The 26,087-nt window shown below is 39.5% G+C and overlaps 1 protein-coding gene across 6 annotated transcripts in view; it reads right to left on the bottom strand.

The window, feature by feature from the left end:
• RAB4A (RAB4A, member RAS oncogene family) overlaps positions 1-26,087 on the bottom strand; it is a 50,421-nt gene that overhangs the window by 11,808 nt on the left and 12,526 nt on the right. For 2 of the 6 annotated variants that reach the window (XM_070228383.1, XM_070228382.1), the window contains exons 2-8: positions 14,450-14,530; positions 12,112-12,226; positions 9,852-9,942; positions 6,747-6,809; positions 4,760-4,914; positions 3,313-3,408; positions 931-1,067 (exon numbers count right to left, since the gene is read on the bottom strand). In XM_070228383.1, coding sequence (XP_070084484.1) covers positions 952-1,067; positions 3,313-3,408; positions 4,760-4,914; positions 6,747-6,809; positions 9,852-9,886 — 465 coding nt within the window. In that variant the 5' untranslated portion in view covers positions 9,887-9,942; positions 12,112-12,226; positions 14,450-14,530 and the 3' untranslated portion in view covers positions 931-951. Of the gene's footprint in view, positions 1-930; positions 1,068-3,312; positions 3,409-4,759; positions 4,915-6,746; positions 6,810-9,851; positions 9,943-12,111; positions 12,227-14,449; positions 14,531-26,087 lie in introns of those variants that run through there. The other 4 variants (XM_023646351.2, XM_001497955.7, XM_070228384.1 and 1 more) reach the window with 3 other exon arrangements.

Consider the following 26,087-nt stretch of genomic DNA (forward strand, 5'->3'; position numbering starts at 1 on the left):
GAAGGTTATTAATTATTGGTTTGATTTCATTAATAGATATAGGCCTATTCAGATTGTGTATTTCTTCTTGTGTGAATTTTGGCATCTATTCCATCTAGGTTATCAAATTTGTGGGCAGAGAGTTGTTCACAGTGCTCCTTTATTATTCTTTTAATATCCGTGGGATCTACAGTGATGTCCACTCTTTCATTTCTGATATTAGTGATTTGTGTCCCCTTTTTTCCTTAGTTGGCCTGGCTAGAGGCTTATCAATTTTATCGATCTCTTCAAAGAATCAGCTTTAATTTCACTGACTGCTTTCTGTTCTAATTCTTATTATTTCTTTTCTTCTGCCTACTTTGGATTTAATTTGCTCTTCTTTTTCTAGTTTCCTATGGTGGATACTTAGATGAGCGATTTTAGATCTTTCTTCTTTTCTAACGTATGTATTCAATGCTATACATTTCCCTCTAAGAACTGATTTCACTGCATCCCCCAAATTTTGCTAAGTTGTGTTTTGGTTTCATTTAGTTCAAAATATTTTTAAATTTCTCTTGAGATTTTTTCTTTGACCCATGTGTTACTTAGAAGTGTGTTGTTTAATCTTGGATTTTCCAGTTTTCTTTCTGTTATTGATTTCTAGTTTAATTCCATTGTGGTCTGAGGGCAGACACTGTATGATTTCTATTCTTTTAAATTTGTTAAGGTGTGTTTTACAGCCCAGAATGTGGTCTCTGTTAGTGAATGTTCTATGTGAGCTTGAGAAGAATGTGTATTCTACTGTTGCTGAGAATATCTAACTATTAATTAAGCAATCACCTCTCCTTTTCATAATGTAGCTGCAAAAAGCAATACCAACCTCTACAGTTAAGTATGCATGGAACTCTGGGTAGTGAACAGAGTACAAGGTCAAAAAGACAACAGAAATGATGCTGTGATGTGAGCACCCACCTGTGTGCTCCTGTGCTGCTTCTAACAACCACACTCCTGAGCATTTGGGGCCTGCGTGCGACGTGGCGACCGCAACTGTCTCAAGGCAGCATCTCCATACTGAATACCTGAGCCCATTCTTTCTGGGTCCAGCTCACCTGAGGACCAAGCAAGACTTCCTTTAAAAAAGCTTTTATGGTTTCTGTGTTCCCCAAAATATATTAAGTGAAAAAAGCAAAGTGCAGAACACTATGTATGTATGCCACTGTTTTGTTTTTTTTTTAAGATTTTATTTTCCTTTTTCTCCCAAAAACAATACAAAGGGATGAAGTGTCACTCTTCCTGTTGAGACTCAGCCCTTCCATCTGGGCCCCTGACCCTCTTTCTGTCCTACTTCACCCAGCACTCTGTTTTCTCTCTGTCATCTCCTCTCCGATCCTTCTCTCCTTTACCTTCCACCTTTCCCTCTCTCTCAGCATTTACACATGCTAAAAGTTCTTCTATCACCAAAACCTCTTACTTTAAATTAACCCTTTGTGCCCTGCTGTACCAGTTTCCTCTTCCTCAAGAGGAGAGTCAAAACTCTGTGCTTTCTCACCTCCTATTTGTTTCTCAATTGCTGTCTTCTACCTTCATAATTCTAGAATTGTTCTGGATAAAGATGAATAATGACTTCCTATTGCCTATCCCAATGGATATTTTTTAACTCAGTTCTTAGCTTATGATACTTTTCTCTATTGCATTTGATAATGAACAATCCTTCAACTGAATTTTGGCTGACATGATATCCACTTTCCCTGGATCTCTTCATCCATCTCTGACCATCTCCTTCTTTCTCTCTTTCAGAGGCTCCTCCTTCTCTGTTCGCCCTTTAGTCTCCAGGGTTTTGCTCTTGATCACTGCTCTTCTCACTATCCACTGCTCTCTGGGTGATCACATTCCTTCCAGAGTTTCAACTACTCCTATATATTGATGGCTCCCAAATGTATACTGCCAGCCCAGATTTTCCCCAAACCTTACTAGATACCTCCATGTGTTTGTGCCAGTGGCAGTGCAAAGGGAACAGATCCAAAACATAATGATCTTTATTTCAGTGAACCTGCTTATCCTCTGGCTTAACACTGTCTCTTTACTGAGTTACTCAAGGGAGCCAGTTAGTTATCTTTGGCTCCTCCTCCCTTCCTGACTCCCTTCCTCACTCCCCACCCAAAATCAATTGCCCTGCCTTAATATTTAGCATGTGCTACTCCCACAGTATTTCTTAGATTCCTCTATATCTCTTCATCCCTACTTCTACATCCTTGTTAAAGCTTTAATCAGTCACCTTTTACCCAGATTACTCAAAAACATGTTAACTGGTATCCTGGCCGCCAGCGCTGTTCTTCCTTCAATCTGTCCTCAATATGGCCATCTACTTATATATCTCAAGTCACAACCTGACCACATCTCTCACTGCTAACCACCCTTGAATGGCTTCCCACTGTTACAGCAGTGGTTCTCAATCCTGGATGAATATTAGAATAATCATATGAGAGAGCTTTTAAAAATGCTGATGCCTAGGCCATACTACAGCCCAACTGATTCACCATCTCCAGACGTGGGGCCTGGGATTCAAATTTTCATGCATCCCAGGTGACTCTAGTGTACAGCCAGGGTTGTGACTCAGTAACCCACCAGATAATGTTCCAGACCCTTGACGGTCATCACTGGCCTGGCTGCTGCCTCTCTTCAACTTTCTCTCCTGCCATTCCCTACTGTAGTCTTTCTGTTCTAGTAACTTCAACTTTCCATCATTTTCTGCCAGTCTCAACTCATGCTGTCCCCTCTGCTGGACTAGCTTCCTCATTCCCTTGGCCGGCTCACCCGTCCTCATATTTTGAAAGACTGAGCTCAGTGGTCACCTCCTCTTGGAAGCCCTCCCTGACACCACTCCCCTGGTTCTGTAGGTTCCCCTCTTCTGTGTGACCCCAAGATCCTGCGTACCTGTCAATTACTGTATTAACCACATGATTTTATAATTATCTTTTAACTGTCTCCCACAAAAGACCGTTTCTTGAGGGTAAGGGCTGTGATCTACTCATTTTTGTATCCGAATACCTCACAAAGAATAGGCAAATAGATATCTGAATGAATCAATTCAAAGGTGAATGTCCACATAGAATTTTGGTTGATATTTAAATAAAAATCAACTTTAATAAATGACAACTACATAGTATTCTGTCACTGGGCTCTCACCTCAGCCACACGGACAAGACCTTTAAACCCATGAGTACAATTTTAGGTTGGCAGGTGTAGAGAGAATACTCTTTGACCACGTCACTGCTGGAAATATTAAAAAGTGACACTGTTGAGCTAGAGAGTAATAATATGCTAAGAAAAGTCTATTAATGGAAAGCCTTTTACCTGATTCAATTTTGTTAAGTATTTTTCTTGCACATTGTACAAAGGCCTCTTCTACATTCTCCCCTGTTAGTGCACTTGTTTCCAAAAACATCAGCTCTAAAATTGACATGAAACAAAATATGAAGCCATGTTTACAAGATGATCATAATCATTTAATTACTAACAGCTTGTTTTCTATTATCTTAGAATGGCAGGAGGAATGTAATTTATTACTTAAAACCATGTGTTTATGCAAATATAAAAGCAACAAATGTCAATGTAGTTTTTAAATGTTAGAAGAATTCTAACCTTTTCTGAAAAGTAACTAGTACCTTGTGCTAGCACTTAAGTCTGTTGCAGAGACTGAGTAATCACCAATGCTGGGTAAGAAGCAGGCTGGTTGAAAGGGCCCACTGTCGCTACAAGACCAAGCAGCCATTTCCTTCTCCAAATAATTTTCATGTCACCACAAATACAACCCACAGGTGTTTAAATTTTTGGGGGGGACAACACTGCAGTTTGTTATTTTGACGCTGAAGAGGTCTCAGATGAGTTAATACTCTTGCTATCCACCAGAGCAGTGACAAGCCCAGCAAGAGGCCTGTCTTCCGCGCTGCCGGCAGGCAAACCACAGCCTCTCCAGCTGCCTGTTCCCTTACTTTAAAAAGCAGGCTCATTTAAACGACACTTAAATTCTTTTTGAACTTTAACATTCTAAGCCTTTCTGTTTCTAAATAGCTTCTTTACAAAAATATAATGGCTTATCTTTTTCTCTCATGTTTATTTTCTTAGCAGAAAATCAGCCCGTTTGTAAGAGTATAATTTGGTAGTCCTAGAGTCCAACTGAAAATTGCTATTAGGATATTTTACTTCTTGATTGGTTCTAAAAATCAAAGTTATTTAAAATATCTGAATTCTTATCAGTCTGTTATCTATAAGCAACCATTAATTTTATGTGTCATTCCATGTATTCTATATGGAAATTCAGAGAATTTTCAAAGGCATCTATAACCAAATGACTAAATTTAATGTAAGTAAAGTAAAGCCAATAAGTTCAGTATTTCTTATACAGATTCCCTTTCTGTTTAGATCTAATATTTCACCAAGTTAGCTTCAAATTACGTTAAAAAAATGACATCATCTGATTAGGGCCTTTAAAAATTGTTATAAATTTCACTTTATAGTGAAATGAAAGAGAGACCTATAACATTCAAAGATCCTAAACTGGAAAGTCATTACAAATATTAATTAATTTGCTTTATCATTATAGTAACTTTTGTAGGCAGAATGCAAATAGTGAAAATATGCTAAATAAGTCTAAATTTATAGTAAAAACAATTGGAAGTTCCACATTTCCTAAATATAGTTTAATCTTAAAACTCCAGTAGATGTTTTAAAGTTGCTTTCAGCAATGTTATTACCCTCAATCTGCCATTTGAAAAGCAATAATAGGTAAAAGGTCACTTGCCATTTTCTTGAGCAAATCTGGAGGCTTCTAAGAAAGTAACTTCACGATCTGCATCCAGGTCCTTCTTGTTCCCACAGAGGATGATCACAATGTTCTGACTCGCTAGCATTCTGGCATCTGTTAACCAATTAGTAAGCGCATTGTAGGTTTCTCGGCTGCATAATATAAGATTGTGAAAATAATACATGTATTTTATAAAACTAGCAACTCTTTCCAGTCATTCACACTACTCACACTGCTTTTAAACATGTCAGGGTAATGCCAACAACCTTTAGGGTAACTCAGAAAATCTGAAAGCCCCAAGTATACACCATACCCACAGGGCTTGTTTCATTTTATTTCTAGGAAAATGAGACAGCAAGTCAGACATTTTGTTGTTTTTTGTTTGCCCAATCAGGGTGTAAAAGGAAAGAGAAGTTCCTTCCTTCATTGTACAAATACTCACTGAGCTCTTTCTTAGTATGTGCCACACTCTGCTAACAGCTAACTGCTGCCATTGAACAGAATCGGGCAATATGCTGGAACTTTGTTTTATAGGAAGTTATCACAGTGATTCTTTATAACGACTCTCTCACACAGACTCTGTCATTATCTCCCTTTTCCATGAGAAACCTGAGGCCCAGAGAGATTCATTAAGTTGCCCAAAGTCACCCAGCAGCAAGTGGCAGAGCCAGGACTTGACCAGGTCTGTCAGACCCCAGGACCAACTCTCAGACCTGCTGTTTTCAGCCCTCATATAGCTAAGGACAATTTCCTCTACTGGTACACTTTGACAGCCTTCTGACTTCACACTTGAGCAAGCCGAGCCTTTCACCACCTGGGGAAGTGCAGTTGGGCTGGGCCAGGAGCTGCCTGCTGCCTCGCCAGAGCACCTCATTCCCAACACAGATTGGGTGTGCGTCACAGCAGTAGGGTGACACCCTCTCACTGGACAAGTTCCTACCCAGAAAGAGCCCCCAGATGATACGGTTTAGATGGCACAATTCTAAGGTGGTGCTAGCAAACACTGAGATCAACACCGTCTGATGGGATTTCTGTGAGGACAGGAATGTGCTACAATCTGCACTGTCTAATACAGCAGTCACCAGCCGCATGTGGCTGCTGAGAACTTGAAATGGGGCAAGTGAGACCAAGGAACTGAATTTTTAATTTAACTGTGATATGTGGGTGATAGCTTCACACAGGACAGTGCACTCAGATCCTTATGATGTGCCAAGAGCTTTATATTAACCAATTTAACTGCCCAATAACCTCACGAGTATTACACAATCATCATTACTTTATATAACAGACAAGGAAACTAAAATCCAGACAGTGAGAGCACCTTGCCTGAGGATGTCACATGGCTGATAACCCAGAACTGGGATTGGACCCCAGGCCGTCTAAGCCCACAGCCTGTGCCCTCAACCTTGATCAATGTCAATTCCTTCTAATAATTTACCACACATAAAGCTTCACTAGGTGAACCTTAAGGAAAGTGTCAAAGCATCGTGTTAAAAAACAATGAAACACTGGGGATGCTGTATCTAAAACCTTACCAACATTTTTTTTTTTTTGAGGAAGATTAGCCCTGAGCTAACTACTGCCACTCCTCCTCTTTTTGCTGAGGAAGCCTGGCCCTGAGCTAACATCCATGCCCATTTTCCTCTATTTTATACGTGGGATGCCTACCACAGCATGGCGTGCCAAGTGGTGCCATGTCCGCACCCAGGATCCGAACCGGTGAACCTCGGGCTGCTGAAGCGGAACGTGTGCACTTAACCGCTGCACCACTGGGCTGGCCCCACAACATATTTCTTTATGTGGTAAAGTAGTGGTAGGGGCTGCTTCAAAAATGTTTAAGACCCCAAATGAAAGGGCTGAGGGGCTTCCTGAGTCCCAGCCAGGCTGCCTGCCGGACACACAGCACACACTGCCCCAGATGCACCTGCACAGGACCGGCATCGGGAGCAGATCGCCCAGCTGCCCTCCCTGGGGTCTGCATTACCTGGTGATGTCATAGACGAGGAGAGCCCCTGCGGCACCTCTGTAATAGCTTCTTGTCACAGACCTGGAAGAGATACGCTGCTTTTACTTTCAACTAGCCAACACCCTTCAGTACTGAGCACCAGCTTCCCACGCAAAAGCACCCATTTTTGCTTTGTAAACCACAACACAGAAACAGATGTTGCTTTAAAAAGAAACAATTCAGAGATCTGAATATACTTATGAGGAGCTACTCTGTCTGAAACCATGTCACACGAACAATGGGGAGTCAATGGATGTCAAGCTGGGACCACTCTCCAACAGAACTGCAGCCAACTTTGAGAACTTCCTACGAGGGCGGAGGTGCCTTGGGGCAGACAGGAGCCATCACAAATGCCAGGGGGCACTAAGCGCTCAGCATCCGGCTCGGGTTCCTCTGCGGGTTCTCTCTTCCCCACTCGCCTACACAGCTGCCCGCCTTCTTCCTGGGGAAAAGGAAACTCCTCAGATGGGAGCACCCTCATCTTCCAACACGAATCCCCAGCCTCCATGCCCTGGACTCCCCTCCTGCCCTCCCCATCACTGACAAGGAGACTGTACTATCCCTTATCCCTTCTCCTATTCATGAGGATTTTTTCCTTCAGTAATATACTGTCTCCTCTGCATTACCAATCTCTGCCTCTTTGTCAGATTTTTCCCATTAGCAAAATAAAATTTGCTCTGGTGCCTCCATCTAAAAAAAACAAGACCACACGCCGCACAACCCTGTCAGCTACTATCCCATTGTTGGCTCTTTCCTGCATCCCTATTTCTCAAGAGCCATCTTTACCAGACCCCTCCTTTTCATGTCCTCCAATGTGGCATCCACCTCTGCTGCACCACTGAAACAGCCTGTTAGGTCAGGCGAGCTTCACATATGTGAATCCAGTGGCATTCTCTGTCCTGTCCCTCTGCCTTGTTTTGCTACTCCAGAACCCGTTCCTCGTTCTGCCTCTGCAGGCCCATCTCCCCCTCCCCCCCACCCCCCCACCAGCTGCTGCTGCTTTTCCATCTCTGGAGCATCCTTCTGACTCTGCCCAGTCTGTACTGCAGTTCCCCAGGGCTGGGTCCTGGTTTCCCTTTTCAAATTTAATCCTCAGCACAGACTACATCTGTAAGATCCAACTGTTGCCCTAACATCTCCATGTGACTGCCTAATCCTAATGAACATGTCACACTAACATTTATAAGACAGAACTCTGGTTCCCACTCTCCAGGTCCACCTGGCTGGGGCCAGGTGGGACAACGGGACACATCACTACGTGTCTTGTTTGTACAGCCAGGAACCTGCATTCATCCTCCACTCCTCTTCTTCTCTCTCTCCATGTTTGAACCACAACATGTGAACCATCAGGTCCTATCTCACTAACTGAACATAACCTATATGTGCATGTCTTTGCATCTTCACCTGCACCATTCTAATCCACACCACCAGGCCTCTGCCTGGACCCCTGCAGTCCTACGGCTAGTGTCCCCACTGCCACACAGGCACCACTCACGTCCCTCTGTCCATTCTCCAGAGCAAATGAACCCTTCATCAAGGTCTACAAGGCCCAGTATGCTTAGGGGCTGGAGACTGAGCTCAATCACCAAAGGTCAAAGATCTAATCAACCATGCCTAAACACTGAAATCCCCATAAGAACCCATAAACAATGGGGCTCAGAGAGCTCCCCAGTTCATGAACACATGGAGGTGCTGGGAGGGTAGTGCAGCCAGAGAGGGTGTGGGAGCACAGGACTCGATTCCCAGACACCTTGTCCTGTGTCTCTTCCATTTGGCTGTTGCTGGGTTGTACCTTTCTATTAAATTGTTAACAGTTAATACAGTGCTTTCCTGAGTTCAGTGAGTTGTTCTGGAGAACTGTCGAACCTGGGAGAGGGGTCATAGGAACCCCCAAATTTGTATTCTGCTGGACAGAGTGAGGGTGGCCTAAATATCCCATTTGTGACTTGTGTCTTAAGTAGGGGCAGGCTAGTGGGATCAGACCCTTAACCTGTGGGGTCTGACGCTAACTCCAGAGTGAGAGAATTGAATTGAATTGTTGGGCACACAGTTGGTGTTGGAAACCTGGATAACTGGTGTGGAAAAACCCCACTCATTTGGTCAGAAAACAGACACCACAGAAACAAAGAGTGCCTACCTCTGGGGAAAAAACAAAACCGTGGAACTTGAAAAAGAAGCCAAAACCAATCATTATCACTCTGATGCTTCGAAAACGGCAGCTATTTTTTAAATTTACTTTTTAGCTCTTAAAACTCCAAAGGCAGGTATGCAGCTTGAAGCTTCCCCTTTTCACGTTTTGACCATGACCATAGAGGGGCACACACTTTAAGAAATGGCAGACAGGCGCCGGAGAAGGAGCGGATTGTCAGCTCCTCCCCAGGCAGCCTCCTGTATCAGGGGGAAGGCCTCTTTCCACGTATATTAAGAGGCAACTCTTTTCTATTTTAGCTGCAGCAGACATCTAGTTTCTAGAAAAAGAGGTACCTAAGAGTTCTCTTCAAGATCAACTAAATTACATCTATTTCTTAATTTATTTTACATTCTACACCACCATACTTTGACATATGGCTTCTTACATAAATTATTCAAATATACAAATTTAAGCATTTTTTGAGGTATTATATTTTTTTTCAAAAGTAATTTAACCCGAAGTAATACATGTATATAGCTTTAAACTAAAACACTGCTCAAAGGCTGGACGTGAACCCCCACTGTCTCCTGCCTCACTGGGCCATGTGAACCCTGGCCCCAGGCAAGGACTCTCCTTCAGGATCAGCTTTCTCCTTGGATTCATGAAGTCACTAAAGAACACATGTTGACCACCAACATGTTAGACATGATTCTGGGCTCTGGAGAAACAAAAAATACAACAATCCTTACTTTCATGGATCTGACAGCTCCATTCTTCTGGCATTTGTGTCCATATTTCTATAAAATGCTTATGAAAACACTGGACTATTAATTCCAGAGCTTCTTGCTTCCCTGCTTTGATAAGAATCTTCAGCTCACTTACTTCACAACCCCCCTTCCTGTCATTCTCCTAGTCAGGCAGCATCATCGCATAACAACACCTCATGACACTACCTTGTTCCTGCGGCTGGGGCCCCTGTTGGCTTCATCTTCCTCTTTCTGCATTTACTCCCTTGTACTGGTGAAGTATATCTTCCTGAAGTTTCTATGAACACATGAAAGATAACCTTTGTTTCCCTGCACACTTGCATATCTGAAGGTATTCTGATTTTACTCACATTTAATTGATAGTTTGGCTAATTTTAGAATTTTAGGTTAAAAAGAATTTTTCAGGCTGAGTTTTGAAGGCCTCCAAATGTTGCTGTTGAACGGTCCAATGCAATTCCCATTTCTAATCCTTTATATGTGACTGTTTTTTCCTCTTGGAATATTTTTGTTATCTTCATTTCATTCCCGGTGTTCTGAAATTTCACATGACATGCCCTGGTCTGGATTTTTCCCCACTCATTTGTCGTAAGCATAATATGGGCCAATAATTCTGGAATCTCATTGCTTCAGTGGAAAATTTTCTGTTTCCTCTGCTCTTCTCTCTTCTGGAACTCCTAAAAGTCAGGCATTGGACCGACTGGATTGATTCTTCATGTTGTCTCTCCCCTTTCAACTCAAGTTTCTTTTTTAACTTTCTGGAAGATCTCTACTCTATTTGCTATTTTGACTGCTCTTTTCCAAATATAATTTTGTTCTCATTACTTGAATATAATTTCTGCTCTTATTTCTGAAAAGACAGTAGTTTTAGTGTTTTTTTCCTATTCCCTCAAAGTTCCTATTTTCTTGATTTTGGGCTCGCTTTTATTTTAGAAACTTTCTTCAAATGCCTGGTGATCCTTGGTTGGTTATTTATATTCAACAGCAAAGAATGAAAAAATCTAAAGCAGCACTTTACGTGTGGGCTGCAGGCTCACTGTGGGATGGCTGGACAGAGATTGGGGTTTTTATGGGGGGAAACCAAAATGGTAAACTCTTCAGGCATTTCCTTTGGGGCTACTCATTTTTCCATAGAGAAGAAGCATTTCTCCTGCCTGAGACATCACACCTGGCTGCCAGCAACCAGGGAGGAGGTGGGGGAAGTGGGTTAGATTTGCAGACAGTGAGGGCAGTCCTTGCCTCACTCCTGCGCTCTGCCCGGCCTATGGCCCTGGGTCTAGAGCCCGTTTCAACTCAGACACTGAACCCCCTCATCGTGTGTGTGTGTGTGTGCGCAAGCGTCTGCACACATGATATGAACACTTTAACCCCTCCCTTCCGTAGAGCCTGATCCTTCCAAATCCTGCCCTTTTCTGGGATTCAGAGGAAAACATGGCTTCCTGCTCACTGGCCTCCCCCATTACAAGCACTTACGACATAGCATCCTCTGCTTTAAGTCAGTCATTACACCATCCACTCCCTATCTTTAATATTTTTTTGAAATCTCTCAATCATAATTATGCATTCTCCTTTTTTCAGTCTTTTTGAGTTAACGCTATTTCAGTTATTTTATAGTCATTGCAGTGTGGTTCTAGGGGTAAGAAGACATAAATGTCAGTATTGAATCCACTGTGATTAACCAGTGCTTCTTGAAGAATGATTGTGATTAAAAATGGTTATATTTTTTAAGCAATTAGTGAACATTTAAAATATAATACATATCTGACTTTAATTAAGTGAAATGCTTGCAGTGGGAGTGAGTTTTATTTAAATGAACTCTGAAACTGAATATCTGTTCTGTTTTGACTTCGTGTATCTGTTCAAAAAACACAACTAAAATATTAATCTACTTTCTTGCTTTAGTAGTTACAGAATATTAAACACGTAATCTTATCTGCAGTGCTCTGGGGTCGTCATTCTGAACATCAACTAGGACTGCAGTGTAACAGAAGTGTGGAGGAGAGAATATTTTGTTGAATGTACATCAACCATCAGAACATGCTCTAGTTAATGTAAAACAAAACAAAACCCCTAAAGAAGTTTTTGAAAACTCTCCTTTGAAAGTGAAATACAGAGAAAACTTATTTGTGCTATGACTTTGCCTTGATTTTAATCTAAAAGTTCACTGTAGAACACACCATGCCGCGTCCTGCTGAAGTGCTCGCTGGTTCCCAAGAAGAAGTTAGCCTCTAAATTAGGATGTATTCACTCCAAAGAGATTCTAATGTATTCTTTAGTAAATCGGTGCTGCATGGAGAAAAACTGACTTTTAGTTTGTCTTAAAGCTTCCAGAGGTAAACTTTCTGAAATCTATGTGGGGGAGGAGGGGCCTCACATATATTAAGAGAATATAACTGATCATTTCAAATCTGATTTTCAAATATTTTTATTAAGTTAGAGAAAAAGCTACCTGAATCGTTCTTGGCCTGCTGTATCCCATATCTGTAACTTTACATATTTACCACCAACATTTATTATCTTTGAACCAAATTCCACTCCTATTGTATGATTTGAGTCGTCTTTGACTGAAAAAGAAAAAGAACAAGATATTTAATTTTAGAACATTCAGCAAACAAGCTTACAGAGTTAAACAAGTAACACCAAAATCAAGGGTTAAGTCAATGGAAAAATGTCATTTACTTTAGCCATTCATTTCTCCAACAGTCAGTCGATAAGAAGCACTCAATGTTTTAAACAAAATACACACAGTTCCTATTCTCAAAGAGACAATAAAGCTTTTTCTCAAAACCCCTGAAACAAACCATACATTTTAAAGCCTGGGCTTGGAGATGGCCACACCAGAGGAGAACCACGTCCACCCACCCACTGTTAAGGTACTCAAAAATGGTGAGTAAATCCCTGGGCACCATCTTGAAGGACTTACTGCCCAGTGACAAATTGGCAACTCGGTCAACGTGAGGCGGTGATAGTTTCAACTACCTGAATGGGTAAATACTCTAAAGAAAGGAAAGGAAAGGAAAGGAAAAGCACTACAGCCCAAAAAGAAACTTGATGGACACCAAAGGTTAAGGGAAAAAGTGGAAAAGATAGAGTAAAAAAAAACAATCAACCAACAAACATACCCCTAAACCGAAACCTCTATGCATATTATAGCTGTTCAATTTTCATGAATTTTAGTATTATGTGGCAATAATTTGTAACGAATTTCTTAGAGAAATCAATACTGTCTGTTTGAAAGGACAGACAGGCAGGCAAACTAAGTAGCGTGCTACCCCAACTGGAATAAGCTGTCTGTAAAAGAAAATTTCTGTGCTGATGAAAGGATAAGCTAAAAACAAACATCGTGACTATAGAGTCCATTGACTGGCTTATACTTCATAACCACAGAACAGAATATAATAGTACTAGGAATCAGGGATGCCATTTGACAGCTGCACTTATCCCTCCTGGGGGGAACAGGACATGACAGGTTAACACTGACTACACCAGCCTGTCTCATGTCTGGGCAGTGCAGAACTGGTATGGATGCCCAACAGAAGTAAGCCACCGGGCAAATCTCAGAGTAAAAGCCTTCAAAGGCCAAGGGCATCCTGATTACAATATCGCTACAAGAGAAATAAAGTGAAGCCTTATTATATCATTACTGTAGATCACGCAGATTAACCAAACATGCCTCCCGGGCTCGGATGTGAAGAGTTAGGGGAGGACTGTGAGGGAGAATTCTCCACAGAGGAGAGGGACTGAGCGAGCTGGGTTCTCGGCCCAGCGTCTTCTGGGTGTTCTTTTCTGAGACGATACAATGCAAAACCTTGGCAACTTATAAAGAAACCTGGACCATGTAGTGAATGAATACCCGTTAAATTCAGCAAGGACTGGTTCTGTGACTAAACTATGCAGGCTCCATGTCACCAAACAGAGAGGTTCCAACAAGCTCTTGGTTGACAAAAATGGAAGTAGCAGAATACATTTCAAGAATTTTATTATTCAAAGCTCTTTGCCAAGACACCCTGTGCTGTCTCTTTCTCCATTTCACCCACCACAGAAGGTATCTCATGCATTCCTATTTAAGATGCTCTTCATTAAATGAAATTCTATTTTCGTGCCTTCACCTGACTGCTACTAAATAGACAAGTCATTCTCCACAATTCTTTCCATTACTAGAAAAGCACTGTTTATTTTAAGGGCCTTTCAAACCCTATAGTCTTTCACAATAGTTTGGAATAAAAAAAATTGAACCTTCCTTACCAAAACAGTGCAAGTCAGTAGCAAAAGATGAGTTCTGTGGTCAAAAGGCCTAGGCTAACCAATTACTAGGTGACCATCCCAAGAGCACGCACCAACTTCTCTAAACCTATTGGTTTACCTGTAAAATAGAATTGATGACAATAGCGGCCTTAACTAGAACACAAGGCCACTGAAGACCAAATGTTATTATTCCACCCAAAGTGTACTCCCAGGGCTTCTCGGATGACTCCCTGTCAGGAAATGGAATTCCTGTGATGTCTTCTATATCATCATATTGTATTTCAGTATCTGGAAAATGTTCAGCATGATTTACTACATACTGAACGATGAACCACTATAAAACTGAAATGCTAACTCAATAAAAACTCAACCATATTACTAAAAGTTTAATAACAAATTTTTAATGTTACTTTAAAATATTTTTAAACTACAACTTTTTTCCTGAAAAAAATATTTGGGAGTTTTGCTGTACACAAATCTGAGCCAGAGAACACTCTCAGAGGAAGACATGCATAAAACACTGACTATTTGAGGTCACTTACATTTTTTTTCAATAAACTGATGAAGTAAGCAAGACTTGCCAGTTCCTGCATTTCCAATGACCAAGAACTTAAACAAAAAATCTGAAAAACAAAAAGAGACTGTGAAAAATAACTTTAAAACAGGTGCTATGAATTTATTCTTAGACTATGATCATAAAAAGAAATATTAGTTTGTTAATATACCAGAAAAAAGAGGTAACAATATTTTGTGAAAATGACAAAAACATGTTAACTTACCTTTTCACCTTTTTGATATTTGGCTTACTAACTAAGTCAGCGTTTTTTCAAACACTCTTGGGACCATTTCCTGTGCTTTTGGAAATTTGAAAACTGCTCTTATAATGGATAAAATTTGTCCCTTTACTAGCCACTATTCAAAGAAATATGAATACGCAGTGATAAGCAAAAATAGCCTAGAAATTTCAAGTGTTTTCTGTACAAAAGAAAAAACCTAGTAGACTTATAGGTCTTGAGAAGTTCACTCTTTTCTTTTTTTTAAAAATAGGTCTAAGTTTCCCCTGCACGTGCAGGTTTTTGTGGTCTTGTTTCTATTCCCTCATCTGTAACCTGCAGCTCAAGCTGAGCGCCGGTCAGTGTTCCAAGTGTGAAATCCGTCTCCTTCAATGTAGAACAGAGCTCTTTGCATCTTCTTCACGGAGGGTAACATATTTAATTTGGGATATTATTTTCTATAAAATGGAAACAGAGGCTCTCCAGAACAGAATTTGTAACTTAGCATGACGGAGCATCAGTAGCCCCACAATGCCTTGGTGACCCATTTTGCTTTTTCTGTTAGCAAAGAACTTGAGGTCTGCTCAGCCTAGGAGCAGCAGAGCACCAATGCCCTCTCCCACCCCTCACACTCTGTTCCGGACCCACCACTGCTAAACCTCACGCTGCCAGACGTATTTTGTGGCCCTGAAGGCCCTGCTCTGTATTCCTGATTCCCTGTTTGCCCCCTCACACTCCTTTTCCAGACACACACCAAGCACTCTCTACCCTGGCTTCTTCTCTCCCCTAATTAAGCCCAAATAGTCTATTTCTTTATTGATGTTTGGTCTACCCCTGGTTTTTAAGAACTATATTCATCATCACTCAAAGATTAATTCTATTCAACCTCTCATGATTTTCAAATGGTTATAGGCAATTAAACTTACAGAACAGTGCTATTAGAATTGTCAGCATTTAAAAATACCAACAGGGGCTGGCCCAGTGGCACAGCAGTTAAGTTTGCATGTTCCGCTGTGGCGGCCCGGGGTTTGCTGGTTCGGATCCCAGGTGCAGACATGGCACCGCTTGGCAAGCCATGCTGTAGTGGGCGTCCCACATATAAAGTAGAGGAAGATGGGCACGGATGTGAGCTCGGGGCCAGTCTTCCTCAGCAAAAAGAGGAGGATTGGCAGCAGTTAGCTCAGGGCTAAACTTCCTCAAAAAAATAAATAAAATAAAAATACCAACAGTTTTATGTTTCTCATTGCATGTTTCAAAAGCATGCTCCATCCATGCTCATAGCAGCATTATTCACAGTAGCCAAAAGATGGAAGCAATCCAAGTATTCACTGATGGATAAACAGATAAACGAAATACGGTATTTACATATAACAGAATATTATTCAGCCTTAAAAAGGAAGGAAATTCTGACACATGCTACAACATGGATGAATCTTGAGGACATTATGCTGAATGAAATGAGCCAGTCACAAAAGGACGAATGCTGTATGATTCCACTTACATGAGATACCTAGAGTCACCAAACTCATAGAGACAGAAAGTAGAATGGTGGTTGCCAGGGGCTGGGGGGAGAGGAAATGGAGATTTATTGTTTAATGGATACGAGTATCAGTTTGGAAAAATTAAAAAGTTCTGGAGATGGATGGTGGTGATAGTTACCCAACAATGTGAATGTACTTAACACTAGTGAACTGTAGACTTAAAAATGGTTAAAATGACAAATCTTATGTATATTTTACCACACACACAAAAAATAAAACATGCCAAGTCTAATCAATGTCACTGAACAGCTTTTACAACCCAAGAAATTAAAGGGAAGATTGTTAAGATTTCCAGGTTAAAACGAAAATATTGGAATTTCTCAATCTTACTCAATACCCTCTTTATTGAAGAAATAAACCCAATACACCACATAAGTTGTAAACAGCAGAAGATGAGAACAGGAAAAGATGCTGCCAATATGTAGGCAATAGTAAATCTTGAGAGAGAAAAGAGATTGTGTATACACAAATTCAAATGTTTCTTTTATTTTATATGTAATAGAAAAATGAATTGCATAAATCCACGTACTCCTAGAATTTAAACTCATATATCTAAGCCTCGACTTTGGCTTGATGCTTGTTCCCTCATTATTTCTGCTTTGGAAGTTTTGCTTAAATGTACTCTACTATAGTAGTTGCTATCCAGATTGCACCATTGCCTCAACAGGTAAAAAGGTAACATTACCAATTGAATTGCACTTTGCTGGACAAAAGACAAGTAAGATGTGTAATTTCCATATGTAAAAATATTTAATTCCTTCAACAAACTCTTCATACTCTGAATCTTATAGCTCAAAAAGGTAAGTATTCATACTTAAATAGAAAATCTTTTTGTTTGAAAACTCTTTGAATCAAACACCTAGAAATGCTGGATAAAATATATCGCATTTTGAAAAAACACACAGCCAAGCTTTTAGGAAAGAAAAGAAAATCTCTACATGCTTGGAATAGAGAGGAAACTGAAAAAAGCAGTACAGCCCTAGATGGAGGACTGTTAATACTGAGTTTTGATACCTGTGTAGGACAGGGTACAAGAGCTGTGCCCACATGAAGGAGGGAGTGCAGAGCCAAATCTGAGTTCTCTTCAGGGAAAGGCCTGAAGCGGGAGGGTAGGCTGGGGAAAAAACCCACTCACTAGCTCAGGAAGAGTAGGTGCCTTCTCTGACTCTGCCTGGCTCTCAGCAGAATGGGAAAAGCATCCCCTTTTAAGATGAATCATGGGCTAGTACCAGTGGTAGGTTTGAAATTAAATTTAAATAACCATGTGGATGTGAGGCATCAGAACTGGCCCGCCCAAAATGTGTCTCTTTGGCTTGATTATTTTTAAGAACAAAAGACTCTGAAAGAAACTCTGACCTCCCTACCTCCTTCTCAGTGGCCTAAAAGAATCTGAAATAGAAGGGCCTGTTCCAGGAAGGAGCTAATACCATAAGATAACTTTAATGTGATGTAAAATATCTCTCTCAGGTCACATTGTCTGTATTTGGCCCATTTGCATTTCCATCTCCATATAAATTGCCTTCCTCCCCCTTGAAGTCCCAAACCACTACCCCCAGACACCCTCCTCTATCTTTAGCTAAAAATAGTATTTAGGGTGGCAACTTCAGCCATTTGGCGAGTTACCCAGTTTTCCTGGGTTTCTCCCATGTATACATGTTATAAAGCCTTGTTTGATTTTCTCCTGTTATTCTGTCTCATGCGAATTTAATTCATATATCAGCCAGAAGGACCTAGAGAGGGCAGAGGAATTCTCTTCCTCCCCTACATGCTCCAGGAAACTCCAAGTCAATTTACAACAATAAAAATGGCTTTGGAAAGTATTATCACCTGGATCTGTGGAAGAAGCAACTCAGATCACTCTGGAAAGACAGACCCTCAACCCAAGATATCTAAGTTTCCCACACATACAGCTCCTCTGAAGATAGGTTCACAACCTAAAATTATAAAACACTCAAGGAAACAACCCACCATGAATGAGTCAGCAATCTACAGATAGATTACACTTAAAGGAATTTGATGAAGAAAAAAAACCACATGATAAAGTATATTCAGGATGATTAATACCATTTAAAAAAAGGAATTGAGTTCGTAAGAAAGAATAAGATGATAGGAAAGAATAGGCAGATTTCTAGAGTGTGTCTAGAAATAAAAATTGCAGTCATTAAAATTAGTCAATGGAAGCGTTAAAGAGAAGAATGAACAAAACTGAGGAGAAAATTAGTGAACCGGAATAGAGAATGGAGAAAATTACCAGGAGGCAGAACAGAGAGTTGAAGAGCGAGAAAATATGACAGTTTAAGAAACATGGAAGATTTAAGGAGAAGGTCCAACATAGGTCTAATAAGTATTTTGGAATGAAAAAACAGAGAATGAGGTGGAGAGCCAATATTAAAAGAAATAATGGCTGAGGATTTTATAGAATTAAAATTAAAGAGATTGTCAGAATAAAAAATAACTATGAAGCATGAGCAGGATAACTAAGAATAAATCCACACTTCAATAGATCATCATAGTGAAACTACGAGAACAACGACAAAGACTGTAAAAGCAATTAGAAACAAAAGAAAAATTCCCTATAATGAAACTAGGTTCCTTAACCCCAAAGGTCAGAAGGCAATGGAATCCTATCTTTACAGTACTGGGGGCAGGAACACAAAAACAAAAACTGTCTAATGCAGAATTCCATACGCAACAAATTATCCTTAATGCCAAGGTGGACTTGTGCTTCCAAGAAGATGGAGTAGAAGTACTTTTCCTATTCCACCTGTTCAGTACAACTTAAACCTGTAGACATAATAGATAAAAGAAACATAGGAAGACTGAAAAGTATAGAGAAGAAAGTAGACTGGCCAGGGACTTTGTGGTCTGAGGAAGGATGTAGTGGTGAGTTCCTTAGATTTTCCTTTTGCCTCATATATCCCAGACTTGGAGCTGAACAAGCTGGCAACCTGGAAATGCCAATGGGTGCAGATTTTAAAAAGCTCCAACAAAAGTCTGCTTTCTCTAGCCACAGGACCAGGAAAGGGCAACACAGCAAGAGAGGAAACTCTTACACAATAACTGTTTGACTCCAGTCAAACACCACAGAAGAAACTGGCCCCACCAGACATACCAGCAAAGGCTGAGTGGGAAGCCTAGATTTCTACCCTTTCAAGGCTGTAATAAGGTTCCCCAACACCCTTAGCAGGGTGGTGTCACAGAAGACCAAGTACAGAAGTGGGACTCTCATCTCTCATAACAAGTAGACAGTTATGAGCTGCCCCATGCCCCACCACAGTGTCAGCAGAGACCATGGTGGTGATGGTGGTGGGAGGTACAGGACACTGGAGCTCTCCTCCTCACTGAGCAGTAACAAGGAACACCCCCTTCACCTAAGTGTCAATGGAAGCTGAGCAGAGAATCTGGACTTCTACCTCCACCTGGTTGTAACGAGGCAGTGCCCAAGAGTGGAAACCAGTTAAACACAAGATTTAGATAAAGATCTAAGGTCTCATAACATAATACAGACATGCCTAGGTTTCAGCTGAAAATCCCTTGTCTTACAAAGAACAAGGAAGATCTCAAACTGGAAGAAAAAAGATAATCAACAGACTCCAACACCAAGATGACAGAAATGTCAGAAATATCTGACGAAGACTTTAAAGCAGCCATCATAAAAATGCTTCAACAAACATGAAAATGCTTGAAACAAATGAAAAATAGAAACCTTCAGCAAAGAGAAAGTCTCATCAAAGAAGCAGAATATACAAAGAAGAACCAAATGGAAATTTTAGAATTGAAAAATACAATAACTGAAATAGAAAGCTCAGTGGATGGGCTCAACAGCAACATGGAAGGTTCAGAGACAACCAGTGAACTGGAATGACAAAATGATAGAAAATATCTAATCTGAACAACAAAGGAAAAACTGACTGAAAATACAGGAATAGAGCCTCATGGACCTTTGAGACAATAAAAAAAGATCTAGCATTCGTGTCATTGGAGTCCCGGAAGGAGAGAAAAAAGAGGATGGGGTTGAAAAAGTACTCAAAGAAATAATGGCTGTACAAGAAGTAAGGTTTTTATATTTCACTTGAACTGGTAAAACGATGACACCAGTAGTCTATGATAGATATATATATAATGTAATACCTAATATAAACACTAAAACAGCTATATGAAGAGATATACTCAAAGACATTATAGGTAAATCAAATGCAATTCTAAAAAATGTTTATATAATCCACAGGAAGATTGGAAAAAGAAAAGAGAGAAATAAAAAACAGAACAGAAAAAAATATGGAAGGGCAAAGATAAATCCTAACATACCAATAATTACATTAAATGTAAACTGTGTAAATATGCCAATTAAAAGACAAAGATCGGCAGATTCGATTAAAAAACATGACTCAATTTTATGCTCTCCACAAGAACTACTTCAATTATAATCATATAGGCAGGCTGAAAATAAAAGGATGGGAAAAGGTATAGCATGCAAATATAAATCAAAGAAAAGCATTATTAATATCAGATAAAGCAGACTTCAGAGCAAAGAAAATTACCAGAGACAAAAAGGATCACTATATAATGATAAAATGGTAACTCCACCAATAAGACGTAGGAATCCTAAATGTGCACATACCAAATAACAAAATTATAAAACATCTCAAGGAAAAACTGACAGAACTAAATGGAAAAACAGACAAACCCATGATTATGGCTGCAGACTTCAATACCCCTCTCTCAACAATTGATAGAACAACTAGACACAAAATCAGCGAGGATAAACAAGAACTCAACGTAGTCAACGAACAGGATGGAGTCGACATTCACAGAATACTCCACCACTAAGAGCAGAGCACATTCTTTCAAGGGCCTGTGGAACATACATCAAGATAGACAATACCCTAGGCTGTAAAACAAACCTCAACAAATCAAACAGAAAACTGAACTCACATAGAATGTGTTCTCCAACCACAATGGAATCAAACTAGAAATCAGTAACACCAAGACAACAGAAAAATCTCCAAATACTTGGATACTAACCAACACACTTCTAAAGAATCCACTTCTAAATAATCCATGATTTAAAGAGGAAGTTTCATAGGAAATCAAAAAATACACTGAGCTGAATGGAAAAGAAAATGCAACTTATCAAAATTTGTGGGACACAACTGAGGCAGTGCTGAGAGGAAAATTTAGAGCATTAAATGCATACATCAGAAAAGAGGAAAGCCTCAATCAATTATCTGAGCTCCTACCCTCAGGAATCTAGAAAAAGAGGAGCAAAATAAACTTAAAGTAAGCAGAAGGAAGGAAATAATACAGAGCAGAAATCAATGAAACTGAAGACAGAAAAACAAAAAAGAAAAATCCATGAAACAAAGCTCGTTCCTTGAAAAGATCAATAAAACTGACAAACCTCTAGCAAAACCATGGTGAGTTCAAGGATTTGGGGGCTGATCAAGGAAACAGTCATGACGGTGAGATGGCCATACCATGCAACAAATTTTATTCGGGCAGCACTTTGACAGGCTGCATGGGAGTGGAAGACCCTCACAGGAGGACCTTCCAGACAAGGTGCCCAGAAGGCAGGGAACTCCTGGAGGAGAAGGAGATTGGAGAAGGGACTTGACACCTTTTATAGCCCCTGAATTTGTCTTATCAAAAGTTAGCAGATGGTGAGGGCAATTTCATAGGATATGAAATGCAGGCAGTCTCTAAATGGCTAAAAATATGCTTATTTGGGCTATATTTAAAGCAACTGAGTAAGAATTTGAGTGTGGTGCTGACAGGCTTTGAACCAATGTCCCAGCTTGCTGTGGAGAAGGAAACAACACAGGGGCCATCTTTAATCCATTTATACAAGGACTGATAAAGGAAAACAAGAGGAGAAACAAATATCCAGTTTCAGGAATGAAACAGTGCATATCCCTACAGACCTGCAGACATCAAAAGGATAAGGAAGGAACGACAAGAACAACTCTAGACACATACATTTGACAACTTAGATGAGACCGACCAACTCTTCAAAAACACAAAGTGCCACAACTCACTCAACATAAAACAGATAATTTAAATAGCCCTATAACTATGAAGAAAATTGAATTTGTAATTTTAAAACTCACAAAAAGAAACGTTCAAGCCAAGACGGCTTCACTAGAGAATTCTATCAAACATTTAAAAAAGAATCAATACCAATTCTACACAACCTCTTTGAGAAAATAAGAGTGAAGGGAACCCTTTCTGAGTCATTTTATAAAGCTATTATTATCCTGACACCAAAATCAGAAAAGGACAATATTAAAACAAAACAAACTACAGAACAATATCTCTCAAGAATACTTAATAAAGTATTAGCAAACAGAATTCAGTAATACATATATGTATGTATATAAAATTATACACTGTGAGCAATTAGGCTTTATTTCAGGGATAAACGGATCGTTCAATATTTGAAAATCAACTGATGTAATTACTTTATTAACAGGCCAAAAAAATTCATGTAAGCATATCAACTGATGCAGAAAAAGCATTTCACAAAAGTCAACATTCATTCATGATAACAATTCTCTAAAAAAAAAGAATAGAGAGGAACTTCCTCAACTTGATAAAGAGCATTTAAAAAATTCTACAGCTAACCTTATACTTAATGGTGAAAGACTGCTTTCCCCCTAAGATCAGGAACAAAGTAAGGATGTCCACTTTCACCACTCTTAGTCAATATCACACAGGAAGTTCTTGCCAGTGCAATAAGACATGAAAAGGAAACAAAGGCATACAGATAAAAAAGGGAGAAGTAAAATTGTTCCTATTGGCAAATGATATTGTCTACATAGAAAATCCAAGGAATCTCAAAAAAACTACAAAAAACAAAAAACCCTTGTACAACCAATAGGTGAGTTTAGCAAGGTCAAGATTGTAGAATATAAAAATTAATTGTATTCTACCTACTAACAACAAACATGTAGGCATAAAAATTAAAAATATGATACCACTTATAATCACTCAAAAAGAAATAGGTGTAAATCTAACAAAACATGTAAAGGACTTCTATGCTAAAAACTACACAATGTTGATGAAAGAAACAAAAGAAAATCTAAATAAATGGAGAAATATACTATGTTCATGGATCAGAAGACTGGACATGGTAAAGATATTAGTTCTCCCCAAACTGATATATATGTTTAATAAAATTCCTATCATAACAGTAATAAGACTTTTTGGTAGATATAGACGAGCTTATTCTAAAATTTATATGGAAAGATAAAGGAACTAGAACAATTCTGCAAAAGAATAATGTGGAAGGAATCACTTTACCTGATTTGAAGACATTATGTAGCTACAGTAATCATGACTGTGTGGTAATGACAGGGGGAGAGACACAAAGATTGATGGAATAGAATAGAGAGCCCAGAAATAGACCTACACTAATATGTCCAACTGATTTTGAAAGTGCAAAAACAACTTAATGACAGAAAGTTAGCCTTTTCAACAAATGGTGCTGAAGAAACTGGACATCCACAGGAGAAAAAAATGAGCCTTGACCTAAGTCTCATACTTTACACAAAATTAATTCAAAATAGATCACTGACTGAAAGGTAAAATATAATACTATAAAACTTTTAGGAAAAAACTAGGAGAAAATCTTTAGGATCTATAGCTAAGCACAAAGTTCTTAAGACTTAACGTCAAAAAAAAATCCAGGAAAGGAAAAATTAATAAATTGGATTTCATCAAAATTGAAAACTTTTGCTTTGCAGAAAACTTTGTTAAGAAAATAAAGAGGGGCCGGCCTGGTGGCACAGCAATTGTGTGTGCACATTCTGCTTTGGCGGCCCAGGGTTCGCTGGTTCAGATCCCGGGTGCAGACACGGCACCACTTGGCAAGCCATGCTGTGGTAGGCATCCCACATATGAAGTAGAGGAAGATGGGCACAGTTGTTAGCTCAGGGCTAGTCTTCCACCAAAAAAAAAAAAAGAAAGAAAGAAAAGAAAAAGAAAAGCTACAGGTTGGGACAAGAGATTTGCAAAACACGTATCCAACAAAGGACTAGCATCCAGAATACGTATATTAAAAAAACCTCTCAAAAATCCACAGTAAAAAATCAAACAATCCAATTAGAAAATGGGCATAAGACATGAAGAGACATTTCACCAAAAAAGATACACGAATGGCAAATAAGCATGTGAAAACATGTGTAACATCATTAGCCAATAATTAGAGAAATGCAAATTAAAACCATAATGCAATATCACTACATATGTATCAGAATGGCTAAAATAAAAAACAGTGACAACACCAAATGCTGACGAGGATACACAAAAACTGGATCACTCATACACTGCTGGTAGAAATATAAAATAGTATAGCTATTCTGGAAAATAGTTTGAAAATTTCTTTACAAACTAAGCATGCAGCTATCATATGACTCAGCAACTACACTCCTAGGCATTTATCCCAGAAAAATGAAGACTTATGTTCACATAAAACCTTGTAGGGGAATGTTTATAGTAGCTTCATTCATAATAGCCAAAAATGAAACAATCAAGATGTTCTTCAACAGGTAAATAATTAAACAAACTGTAGTATATTCATACCAAGGAATACTACTCAGCAATAAAAAAGAATTAACTATTGATATATGCAATAACCTGGATGACTCTCCAGAGAATTATACTGACTAAAAAAGTCAATCCCAGAAGATTATACCTTGCATGATTTCCCTAATATCACATTCTTGAAATGACAAAATTATAGCAAGGAAGAAGAGATTAGTGGTTGCCAGGTGCTAAGGAGGGTGTGGGGGCAGGCAGGAAGAGCGTACACCTGTAAAAGGGCAACAGGAGAGAGCTTTGTGGGGATGGAAATGTTCTGAATGTGCAGCTGTGGAGCATCAGTATCCTGGTTGTGAGAGCTTACTATAGTTTTGCAAGATGTTAAAACTGGAGAAAACAGGTAAAGGTAACATGAGATCTCTCTTTATTTTTTTCTTAAAACTGTATGTGAATCTATGACTATCTCAAAATAAAAAGTTTTATAAAAAAATATAATAAGAGATATTACCAGACAACCACTCTGGAAGTTACTATGCACAGTCCTAAACTGAAAGAATTACCAAAGAATGTACTTCAAGCAGGATGTGGTACCCAGAAGGAAGGCACAGCAGGTGAGATGCCATGCTGTCCAGTATGGTATTCTCCGCCTGGAGATGTATGTGTTTGGATAACACAGATAAAACCAAGCACTACAATGGGCAATGAATTACTCCTTATAGGTGACAAGAATCCCACTTTATGAGGAGTTTCAGTTAATATCCCTCCTGTTTACGAGAGCATTTTGACATCACACACCTCTTTGTAGCTGAGAGCCAGGAGACAGGAGCCCCACACAGTCATCTACAAAACCAGGGGTTGGGGGATGGATGGCTTGATGTTCTCTCCTCAGTGCTCAAGGTTTGCTGATTTCCAGCAGGGAGGCCCTCACGCATCAGACCCCACATCCCTGGGTATGGTAGAATTTGCATTGGTTTTACTGACTTATTTTGTTTTTATAATTTGTGGAGTTTTTCTTTCTTCTTCTCTTTCTTTGCTTGAAGTTAAATGACACAGACACATTGCATATCACGGAAATGTTTTATATGTCAGTGTACGATGCTTAACAGGAGCAGGTAAACAGCCATATTACAGAGTAATTAATGAAGGAAAAATGCCCAGTTAGGTTGTATAAGATAACCAAATGTGAACTAGTTAAATAATCATGTCTACTTTAATTAGATTTGGTGTTTTGTTATAATGAGCGTTAATTTGCAGACTCAAAATCACAAAGAAATATTTTGCATCCAATTTACGATAATCACATTCACCTGATGAGCATTTCCCCAGGA

Source organism: Equus caballus, chromosome 1, assembly GCF_041296265.1.
Source record: "Equus caballus isolate H_3958 breed thoroughbred chromosome 1, TB-T2T, whole genome shotgun sequence".
Lineage (NCBI taxonomy): Eukaryota > Metazoa > Chordata > Mammalia > Perissodactyla > Equidae > Equus > Equus caballus.